General features: G+C 27.2%; 1 protein-coding gene and 1 pseudogene across 1 annotated transcript; one reads left to right on the forward strand and one right to left on the reverse strand.

Moving 5' to 3' along the window:
- The first annotated feature begins 1,526 nt into the window (after positions 1-1,526).
- Positions 1,527-2,981, forward strand: LOC115033144. Its single transcript, XM_029485223.1, has 2 exons — positions 1,527-1,530; positions 2,715-2,981. Exons 1-2 carry the CDS (start codon positions 1,527-1,529, stop codon positions 2,954-2,956), a joined length of 246 nt encoding a protein of 81 aa, XP_029341083.1. The 3' UTR covers positions 2,957-2,981.
- A 2,537-nt stretch (positions 2,982-5,518) lies between these two features.
- LOC100159018 overlaps positions 5,519-13,061 on the reverse strand; it is a 16,562-nt pseudogene continuing 9,019 nt past the window's right edge.

Here is a 13,061-nt window from a genome sequence, read left to right on the forward strand (position 1 = left end):
TGTGAATCCCCCTTTAGTCACATTATTAATATGTCTCATAAGTTATAAGTTACAATTTATATAGAAATGAGTACTTATATAAAATATAATTATTTATAACAATAAACGATAAGACAGTCGACATACGTTTGACAACAATTTAATTTTGAAGAAAATCTCAAAATAGAATTATAAAATATGTACTTATACTTACCTGTTTCTAGGTATATATTATAATTAAACATTAAAGAAGTATGCATATGAAAAATAAACATTAATGATTAAATAAGAATTTTATTTGGAACTAAAAGAGGAACTCGTCCATTTTCCAAAGGATCGAATTCTTTTTTTTTTAAGGAACAAAGAACTGAACGAATTTCTTTTTATAAGGAACTTGCCAAACACTGTCTTGTACTTACATAGTTACATTTTATTTGAATTTCCTATTTCCTTAAAAGTTATTACTTATTACAAACAATTTGTGTTAAAAGCCATCTAAATCAAATATTAGAGGTTCCATTACAGAGAATCACAGAGCCACTGCAAATTAATTGCATTCCCAAGATCTCTATACAAAATTAATTTAATTTGAATGATTTTAAACAACCAGATGTTAAGTATTATGCTAATTAATTGCGTTCATTAAGACCATTTTCATTCGTCTGATTTTTATTTTTACTGTCATAAGTCTTTCCATGCATAATAATATATATTATACACACAAGGAGGTTCTTTAAAGTTAAACTTTCGTTTCTCAAGCTCTGAGTAGTATCAAGAAGACGCTACGCATACGTCTGTTGTCTCCGTCTTACAAATGTGCTGTTTATTTTGATATTAGAGTGAATTGACTTATTATAAAACTTTTCAAACATTATTAAATTTTGCGCGCTTAAGACTCGGAGATTTTTTTAAAATACTCATATCTCGCTTAAAAATTAAAATAACGAATATAAGCCGACACTTAAGCACATATAATGCTCTTACCTAAAAAATTGATACTATAGGTCAATTCACTCTATTATAAAAAGTAACAGCACACAATTCAAACTATAGTTGAAAGTTCAAACTATAATGAACACAAATTTGGTATGTCGTACCCGTACGTGTGTAAGACGGAGACAGGACATTCATTGGTAGCGTCCTCTCCTCTTACCGTTTTTGGAGAAAATATTTTTTTTTCACCTAATCTGAAGTCATGAGTAAACATTTTTGTAATTACTTTTATATCGTTATAATTTATTAAGTTTTTAGGTCAAGGAATGACGGGCTTATATTTTTAATTTTATGTTCTGAAGCAGTATATTTTCCTGAAAATGTCGATATAGGCACTAAAAAAAAATTGAATTTTGAATGAGTTTAGTTAATTATTAGTTAATAAGTAGTGCTTGTGACTTGTGGCTCCAAAAAATATTCATATATACTCTTAAATATATGTTAAACAATATGAAATAAGAAAAATAAAAATTGTATTTTTTCAATGGGGGAAGGGGGTTGTGACTTGTGAATAATTTATAGGAACATATTTAAGGGTACCAGCATACAAAAAAATGGGTGCGTAAAAAACGGGCAATGACTTTCCATAAACAATGATACATTTTAGTGATTTTACACGACAACCGATATTATATTGTATGAACCTTATAACGCATTTATTTTATATTTATATACAAAATCATTATATGATCGTAATTTGTTAGGCATTAATCACAATATATACAATATTTAATAAAAAAATACGATTTATTAATTATTTAGTAACTGATAACAAATAATTAGGAACTTATAGAGTTACTTTTCTTGACTTTTTTAATCAGAGTCATCAGATATAGTGTCATAGTTGATAGAACTTGGTGATTGGTTTTTAATTGATAGCTATTAACTATTAAGTGTAGTCGAGTCTCGATAACTCGAATGTCAAGGGAGATAAAAATTAATTCAACTTATGTATTTTTCGAGTTATATAATTTGAATTTTTTTAAAAATAGTCCTAAAGACAAAAAAAAAAAATCGAGTTTTCAAGACTCGACTGTATTAACAAGTTTTTTACCCATTTCTTCTGTGGTTGACCGCCATTTTACGTTATTTTCAAAATAGGTACTAAAATGTTTTTCTCCTAGGAAGAGGCATACTAACTGCTAATATACCTACGTAATCATGCTAATCAGTAATCACTAATTATACTAAGATTTGCAATGCCTCGATGGTATGAGTTACGACTTATGAATGTGATTACTGATTGATTTAATAACTGATGGACTATAGTCCATTCAGCATTCGTATTAAGAAGGATCCTTGGAGGTAGTCGGTTTTCATCAGCTCTACTGAGTCAAGCACCTGCCGTGTAGTTAAGCCACATCCCAGCACACAAATCGGATATTGAGATTCCTTCAAAGTATGAGTCTGCAGAAGGGTCCTAATGAGTAAATAACAATAATTAAACTGATTCCAGGCATTACATTTATTTAAATGCTTCATTGAATAATATACTATTATATCTTACATACCTGATACCTACATGATTATATTGTAATACTGAAACTAGAAACTTACTATGTAAGATATAAATATTGTTCTATCACGAATCGAATCGTACCTAACTACTAACAACTAACAAGACACATAATTATGTAGGTAGCTTTACAAAAATAAAGTTTTTCTCAATAATTAAGTAAATCAATATTCTTACAAACTACATGCTTACTTCAATATTAACAACTATATTATTATGTTTCTAGGAGGCGTTTTCATAGCTACATTAGTTGGCTTGTTGATAGCGTTGATTACACTTGCTTTTGAAGTCGACTATTTTAAACACAAACGAGCCAAGGTAGCTGAAGTTAGTGTTGTTAATAACACCGTTCATAAGGATAAACTGGTGTACGGTCACGAGTTATTCGTGACATTAGACAGGAACTCAAATTTAGATGATCAAACACGTTGGGCAAACAAGATCAAGCTAGATTCAACTATGGGCTGACAAAACAATGCATTATTCTTTCGTAGAAACAAATTTCAAAATTAGAACTTTGCAGTTGTTTGATATAATATTTTATAATATTTATAAATATATTATGGATAAAAATTGATTAACTAATACATTTCATAAATAAATTATCTTACAATATATATATTATACAAATGCACTAAATCAACACAATACCAAGAGAAAACAGCGGAATTTTAAATATAATCATAATAAAATAATAACTATAATAACAACAGATATTTCTATGACTGTGTATATATCATTAAAAATTATAAATGTAATTTAACAATCGTGCAGTAATATACAAAACGATAAGTAATCATATAGTAATTCAAGTACCTAATTGTATTGGCGTTAATCCCAAACTGATCTTTAACAATTAACTAAAATATAAAAACAAAATATAAAATAATTAGAGACTCAAATTTGATTTTTAACAACATATAATATGCTATTAGTACTATTGTAGTATTATATTATACTATTATATTTGCTATGATTTATTTTATAACCCTACATTTTGTTACAGAACTCGTCTACCATAAGCCCTTATTTTTTTTATTAATACTGTTTAGTATATTAAATTATTTCTTTATTTCATTGGGAATCGATGATAAAAGAAATTAGAAAAAAAAGTAATTATAAATTATGAACATTCATTGTTTAAAATTTTTCAATTATCAGTACTTCCGTAGTTGCATTTCAAAATAACTATTAAAAGGTTTTCTAAAAATAATTGTTATATTTAACAATGAATTTTTATACACATTTAATTTCTAAATGATTCCTATTATCATTGATTATAAATACTGGCCCGTATTTATGCTTCGCGAAAAATTGTCAAAGATGGATGTGGCCGTTTAAAGCGCTGTCGTCGTCCATAAATAACTGATGGGCGAAGACAGAGCTTCATAACAGCTACATCCATTTTTCGCGAAATGTGTGCCAGTGAGGAACCTATATAGTATTTATAATCAATACTATTATTTTAGTATTTTATAAAATAATATACTTAAAAATTAAATTAAAATTGACATATATTTTATTGAAGTATTATAGTGAATATAAAAAAAATTAATAAAATAAGATGAATAGTTATTTGCAAAATAATTCAGAACGAATTCTTTTTTTATCCTCAAATCTATAAAACATTGGGACAACAATAACCTGAAATAATTAATATTATTTATTGGAATTATTGAATTTTCTTATACATTATGTACAGTATAAAAATCTCTTGTAGTAACAGTCAAATGTTTTCAAGATGATTGATGTTTTCATGATGACATTAATATATTATAAAACCATAAATCGCCCACATTTAATGAATATAACAAACTTTGTAGGTAACAAAATGATTCAAACATTAAAAATAACTCACATAAAGAATAAAGTTTCAATAATACAAAATGCAATATTTTATAAAAAAAAAAAATGCACCGATTAGTTTGATTGGATTTATTGGGATTCAGTTATCACAAGCATACTATAAATTATGAAATATTTTGAACTAGAATTATCAATAGATAATTAATTTATAGTAATATCTTTAGAGCAATGTACCTACATTCTTATTCCAAATAAATGTAGGAAAATAATTGATGTATTGTATCATTGAAAAAATATTATTGTATAACACTATAACAGAATAATACAATAATTATTTATTTAAAACAATATACTATCATTTTAAAATGAATATAAGAAATTATGTTAAGAAGTAAAAGATGAATAATAATTAAACATTATTTTTTGTATTAAGTAATTACACTTAATAGAGTATAACATAAAAAAAAAAAAATTTTCTTTGATTATTTTAAACCACACTAAGTAGTATAATAGTAGATACTAAAAATAATATGTTTACCATTTCTGTGTGTGCTAACTGAGACAATTGCGAATTTCCTTATGCATGTGACACAAAAATTTTACATAAGATGGACTATTGTCGATACCATGATCTTGAACTAAGAAATGTCTCACAACAGTTTCAATTTTATCTTTTTGCCGCATAATTGCAAGCTGTAAATAAAATATAACGTTAAACACACCCGAACACCTAGTATAAATCAGATTAATATTTAGCTATAGAAGTATACATACTCTCATCGTGTGGCTTTGTTCATTTTGAATTTTAGATAACACCTGACGAATAATTTTATATTTAACATATGTTATGTTCTGAACACCAAACACATCTGACAAAAATGGGTCTATACCCATACCAAGTCGCATAAACATATATACTCCATTTTCTAAACACAAAAATATTGTAAAAACTATAAATAATGCATTTATTTTTGTAAAAGAAAAATGCTGTTTACCCAAAATATAAGCTCCATTTTCTGCAAAATTTTCAATAGAACAACTCAATTGATCTGATATTGAAACATCATCTAAGAGTTTTTCATCAACAAGTGTATGAATGGAAATCAGACGTGGATAGAAACAACCCAATGTTGTAGGTATATCCACAGTGATAACAAGATGCATGTTAAACCAATGATCGTCAACTGTCAGATAAGGACTTACATAAAAAAAAAAGGAAATGAATCATTTATTTTCATCATAGGGAAGTACAATAAATAGCTTACCACCGGACATTAAATAACATTTAATTAAACAATTAACATATAGAGGCATAAGTTTCGTGCATTCAGGCAATATAAGTTGACCAGCTGAAGATGGTGATGCACAAAGCTTTCTATAAGTAGCTAGTATTTGAGCAGTTTTATCAGTAATTGTTTCCTTTACTTATCGTCCAGAACTTTCCAATATTTTATACGTAACTAAATTAAAATATAACTTGAGAATTCAATCCGTATTATAAAACATATACAAAATACCTTGTTTTCCAAAGAAATTCATTATTGTATCTAAGTCACAACTACAATATAATTCACCCATTTGTCCACTAGAACGTAATGATAGATTTAATATACGCAAACGTCTCTGTCCACTACATGACTTGTATAACATGGCTGTTTGTACTAATACTCAATTTTGTTCATCAAGCTTATCATCATGTTTTACTTCAATTGAAATAGCCTGGAAATGATATTAAACAATTAATAAAGTGTAAAAAAATCAATCTAACATAATATAAGTATATGACAAAAAGTCCACTGATTTGAATTGACTAAGAACACAGAGGAATAGTGTTATGTTTTATTATTTGTATTACATATTATAAATTTAAAGGTATTAAATAATTTACTGTCAATTTAAGTAGTTATGGTAGTTAATTGTACGTACTTTTAAATACTTTAAATACTTTTTGAAGTATTTATATGGTATTTTAAATATAATTTATTTTATGTATTTTTTAAGTATTTTGAATAATTTTTAAAAAATTTTTTAACAAAATTTAAATTCTTGTAATAAAACACCATAAAGTCCGTTTTATTAATTTTAATTTATTATTTTTCACAAAAAATTCACAACAGTTGAAAACTATTATTATGTTTTTGTATAGTAAAAGTAAGTAATAACAATATTTAAAATTTGAAAAATACAACATCTAATTTTTTATGGTTTCTATAATGGAATATTTTAAGAAAATTGAAAATCTAAAATTTTAAAATAGTTCCATATCAATATAGTTAATACCACTCTTTAGTTTATTTTTTTCATTAAAATTTAATCAATATTAGTTGAAATATATCTGAATGCAGAGTGAAATATGTAAACATGTATATATCTCTAGATAGTCAGACATGTTATAGTAATTGTGACTATCTATGATATGTAGTGACATAATAGGTACCTATACTGGTGTATAATATACATATTATATATTATATAGCATACAATTAAAAAAAAATACTTGTATTTGTATTCAAATACTTTGTAAGTATTCTTAAAATACATTTTTATAATAGGATTTAAAAAGCATTTTTTATTCGAATACTAGTATTAGTATCTTACTACTTTTCAAAAGTATTTTTTTACAAAACTGCTCATAGGGAATAGTATCTAAAATTATTTTTTTTTTATATACGCTATAATTACGGGTTTCGCATTGATTTACACGGCAACCACATTTATAGTAGCTTATTCTGAAAGTTATTTTTAAAAAATAATATGTTTATTATAAAAGTATAATACTTTAAAGTAAATAATATATTATATATATATATATATATATATTACAGCATCAAAAACAGTTGGCCGGCTAATATCATGTTTTAAATCATACAAGAATCGTTGACCATCAACTTCAGCCTAAATATAAAAAATGTTAATAGTATTATGAGAAAATGACAACATGAACATATAAGAGCAAAACATTACATCTCAATAACTTACTTGGAAATATGTGTATTTGAAAATTTCACTACCACTAGTTTTAGAAATTTGACCAATTGTAGGTAAATCTATAAAAGAGTTATTAGTGATGAATAGATCAACACTACATCCAACTTGAAAACGCTCATCTCTTAATTCTTTATTCACATTTGTTTGCGGGTCTGTTTAAAGAAATGTTTATGTATAATTTATCAGAAAAATTCAAAAATTATTCAAGATTTAACTTACCCAACATATTTTTTTCTTCATCGGTGGCAAGTAATTTTCGATCTTCTCGATTTTTAAGTTTACCCGGAGCTTCTGCTATTGGTAATGATGAATGAAATACAAATAATTTACCACAACAATCGGCATTTTAAAGAAACAATATTTTGAAAATAAATAATTAAAGATTTCTAAGATCCCTATTAGAAAAATAACAGCATATCAACATTATTATTCAATTATTTTAAGAATTCCAAGTTTCCCACCACAACCAAATTCATCAACTCAGCAACCAGGCTTTCGACCACAACCTAATTCAATTCTGCAGCAGCCAGGCTTTCTACCACGACCAAATTCATCGCACGAACCAAGATTTCCACAACTAACAAATTCAACACCACAACAGCCAGAATTTCCTCCACTACCTAATTCAACTCTGCAGTAGCAAGGCTTTCCATCGCAACCTAATAATTCAACTCTGTAGCAATCGGAATTTTCTCAACAACCCAATTTAATATCGCAGTAGTCTGGTTTTCCACCTCAACAGCAACAAGGTTTTCCTCCTCAGTCAGGAAGCTTACCATCTCAACAAATGGGTTATCCTCCTCAGACAGGTAATTTACCATCACGACTACCCACCTCAACAGTCGGGCTTAACATCTCAACAACCACAATAACGACTACAGTCTGTATATTCACAGCAACAAAATGATTTTCATCCTCAACAACCTGGTTATCCACCTTAACAACCTTGGTATCCAACTCAACAGCCAGGTTTTAGTCAAGGTACACCAGTTTAAATGGGTCAGCCAGCTCCAAGTAGGAGATTAGATTCTGACCAAATGCCAAGTCCATTAAGTATTTAACCACATTTGATTTGTTGGTTAATCAGAAGTTAAAATATTTAATATTTAATTATAATATTCAGGTACAAGTTATACAAGATGAAGTAAAAGTAAAAGTACAAGTAAAAGTACAAGTAAAAGTGGTTTATTTTTAACTAATCAAAGAGGCTTAGTACCCGCTTTGGTTACTACAGATTTCACTATCTAAGATTCTGGTAATGCATCACCTAGATTGATAAGATCAACTATGTATTGTGTATCTACCACAACGGACATGGTGAAATAAGTAAATACAATTTTATTTTAGTTATAAATAATTAATATTATAAATAACTACTTTTAAAATATTTGTAGACATCTGTACCATTTAGATTAGTTATCAGTCAATTGACAAAAATAAAACCAGATGGATATCTTCTACCTATTAAAAATAGTGATGAAATTGGACCAGTCAGGTGTAAGAGGTGTAAAGCGTACATGAGGCCATTTATGCAGTTTATTGATGGTGAAAAACACTTTACTTACCTTTTATATAAAGCTACAACAGAAGGTAATTTTTTAGTTTCCTTATATTAATAATTTAGGAGGATGCTTAGGATCGTAGTAAGTGGAAATTGAGAACCGAATGGCCGACCCCAAATAGTTGGGAGAGAAGGCAAAGGAAAAGAAGAAGATATTAAAAATTAATTTTTAACAAAATACAGTTTGTTTTTTAGTACCAGTTGAATATTTCCAACACTTGGTTCATACTGGTCAACGGCTCAACCGCTCTGAAAGGCCTGAATTAGGTTTTGGATCTTATGAATTTATCGTTCCGAAAGAATATTTTAGGGTATGTATAACAATAAATAATATTTTATAGGCTTCTTAAGTGAGTTTGGTTATAGTCAGTTGGAATACAATAGATATGACTCGTAAATGCATCATTGGCATTAAGTTAAAACTTGTAATGACACTCTTAGGGCCCGTTTTACAATCATAGTTTTAAACCTCGGTTACGCTTGAACCACTGATTTTACCGGCCGAATTCTGTGGTTTAACCGGAGTTCAACTATTGTAATTCGGGCCCTAACAGCGTTGAAAGTGTTTATAACAAGTAATGATGAACACTTCACAAGACTGATAGTCCTGTTAGTTATAACTTATAACCACACACCAGTGTAGATTCTCATTAATAATACGATTGTCTACTCACTTATTAGGTATATAGTAAAAAAGAGACATAATAACTATTTATTAGTTCTTCAATCCGAGTATGGTTGCATGCCGTATATTAACTCTGTGTCTTATTTTATGATATGTGTGTTAGCCATTCTCTATTAACTGATTTCAAAGTTACTACATATTTAAGATATTCATTTAATTATTTAAATTGCCTTCTCTAACTCGCTTCATTGATATTGTGACTAAAATTAAATTGCTTAACCACACTTTTTATTCCAAGTAGTTAACTATTATCATTATGATTAAATTGTCACCTACGTTCTGTCATTATTCTGGTATAACTATTTCAGATATAGTATCTGGTATCTGCTTTTTTAAAATAATAAATATATTCTATTATTGATCAGTAGTCTGCATTAGTTAAATTTAATATAATGTTTTTATTTGTATTTTCCAGAAAGAAATTCTACCAAAACCTCCTGCATATATATTTGTAATAGATGTTTCTTATAATAATATAAAATCTGAACTTGTTAAGCTCATATGTGCGTTCATGAAAGAATTATTAACTCAATTACCAACAGAGTTGGGAATTAAGAAAGTAAAATACGTGTTGGTTTTATAACTTATGATACAACTGTTCATTTTTATAATTTAAAGGTAAGAAAAAATATAATTGTACTTAAGCTAAATTTTGATTGTACAATTTTATTAAAACACAAAATAAGTATTATTGAGTAAACATTATCTTTGTTCTTACGATATGTCAATTGTTAAGTGAGTTATAAGTGTATAATGTGACAATTTAAAAATACTCATATCTTGCTTTAAAATTTAAATATTGTGAAAAAGCCAACATAAGTACACATACATTATTCTTAACTTTAAGTTAGATAGTTCACTCTAATACAAAACCTTATAACACATCAAGTTTGGTCCTGCTGAACACAAATTTGCTATGTTTCACATGGGCCAATAAGTAAATAAGTAAACAATAAGTGCACCCTCTTTGTCTTAATTAAAACATGTTTAATTTTTAACCTGTAGACTCAAGCTAAAGAAATGTTTTTTTGATAAGTGTTATCCATTACACATGTATCTAAATACATAACTGAAACAGTGTTACAGTGTTAGTGTCAATGTAGTTAAGGGGACGCCACTACCGAATGTATTGTCTCCGTCTTACAAACGAGTAGGTAACATACCAAATTTACGCTCAACAGTTCACATTTTATGCCGTTGGCTTAAAAATTAGATTAAATCGACCTATTATGAAACTCTATGATAAGAACATTATCTGTGTTTTGATGAAAGTTTTTTTACGATAATTCAGTTTTTAAGTGAAATTAAAAATGCTCATAACTCACTTAAAAACTGAATTATTGTAAAAAAACTTCCATAAAAACACAGATAATGTTTTTACCATCAAGTTTCATAATAAGTCGATTCACTCTAATTTTTAAGCTAACAGCATAAAACTTGAATTTCTGAACTTAAATTTGGTATGTTACTCGTTTGTAAGACGGAGACAATACATGCGGGTTTGACATCCTTTTAAGAGACTTAAGTACAGTGCTACATTTATATTTATGGACACTTTTAGTTATTATGTTGAAATTCGAAAAAAAGAATCATAGAAACTTCAAACAATTTACTATTAGGTGCATGTATTATTATTTTTTATGCACAATAGAATATTTAGACTGATTTTAAGTTATTTATACAGCAAACCTATTCATACTGGTTTATGGTATGCAGTATTAACTTATAAGTTAATAACAATGATCTAAGACTTAATATAATAATATTATTAACATGTAATTTTTTTGGCAAAATAAATTCAACATATGATACTTTTAATAGAAAAATAAATTATAAAATGCCGGCTTTATAGAACTACCCTCGTATCAATATATTTGTCGTTCAATTAAATTAAAAATAGGTAATTTACTAATAACAACTATTATCGACCGTTGTGGCATATTGCGGGATAGTATATTAATATATTTATATATTATTTTAGTTATTACATTTTTTTTTTCCAGTATGTATCTGCCATGCTCGGGGGAGAGATGGCGGCACTTCTCTCCCGACACCGTGAAATATTTACATTTTGTTAACAAATAGAGACACATTTCATAAACTTTCACTCGTTTGTTTTCGTTAACTTTTATGTGATGTTAACTTCCACGTGGGGCCTCACTCTCGGAGTACTGACCCCCTGCTCCCCACTAGTTACAGCACTAGGTACACAAGTATACCTATAGTTTATTTTCATGGGCCATTGGCCACTATTGACTTCCTAGTTGATAATTATACATATCAACTAGAAATGTACTAAAATTCTAGTAAATAAATTTGTAGTAGATATACATTATCATAATTTTATTAGAAAAATGAATGGTATACGTTTAGTATGTGACTTATCAGACTGATAATTATTTAAAAATAGTTAAATTAAATATCATATAATCATATTTTCTTTTATATTATTGATTAATTAGTTATACAAATATAAAACAATAAGAGATTACATTTAATAATTTCAAAATCAGTCAAACAAAATAACATTTCTTTAAACAGACCCGCAAACAAATGGGTATAAAGAATTAGGAGAGGAGTGTGTTCAAGTTGGATGTAGTGTTGATCTATTCATCACTAAAAACTCTTTTATAGATTTACCTACAATTGGTCAAATTTCTAAATTTAGTGGTAGTGAAATTTTGAAAAACACATATTTCCAAGTAAGTTATTGAGATGTAATGATTTGCTCTTATATGTTCATGTTGTCATTTTCTCATAATACTATTAACTTTTTTTATATTTAGGCTGAAGTTGATGGTCAACGATTCTTGTATGATTTAAAACATGATATTAGCCAGCCAACTGTTTTTGATGCTGTAATATATATATATATATATATATATAATATATTATTTACCGTAATTGTAGCGTATATAAAAAAATATATACTGTCGTTCAAAAAATGTTTGGTACTACCCCCTATAAGATTGTTATATCTATCAATAAAACATTGTATTTGCCTTCTATTAATACCTACCAATGTTTAAGGTGTTACCTTAGCAGTCCTGTAAAGAATACTATTAAAAAATACTTGAGTAAATACTCGAATACATATTTTTTTTAAGTATTTAAGATACTACTCAAATACTTTAATTGTATGGTATTTCAAATACTACTTAAATACTTGTAATAACTTACAAATACTATTATTAATATAACTATTATTCTATTATTTTAGTTGACAATAATATTTTTCCAACCAATTATTGCGAATAAAAATAAAATGTTCGGAATAAAAAACCAAAGTATTAAATACCAAAAAGTATTTAATATAAAAAAAAATATTTAAAATACTATTCAAAATACTTCATGCTGAAAGTATTTAAAAAATTGTTCAATACTTAAAAAAGTATTTGAATACTTTTACTCAAATACTTTTACTTAAATACTTTACAGAACTGTACCTTAGCAACACTTGGAACCTATGTTAAACGCCACTGACCCCTATGAGACACCTTAAAAGTATTTAAAAGTACGTACAATTACTACCA

This window comes from Acyrthosiphon pisum, chromosome X (genome assembly GCF_005508785.2).
Source record: "Acyrthosiphon pisum isolate AL4f chromosome X, pea_aphid_22Mar2018_4r6ur, whole genome shotgun sequence".
Classification (NCBI taxonomy): Eukaryota; Metazoa; Arthropoda; class Insecta; order Hemiptera; family Aphididae; genus Acyrthosiphon; species Acyrthosiphon pisum.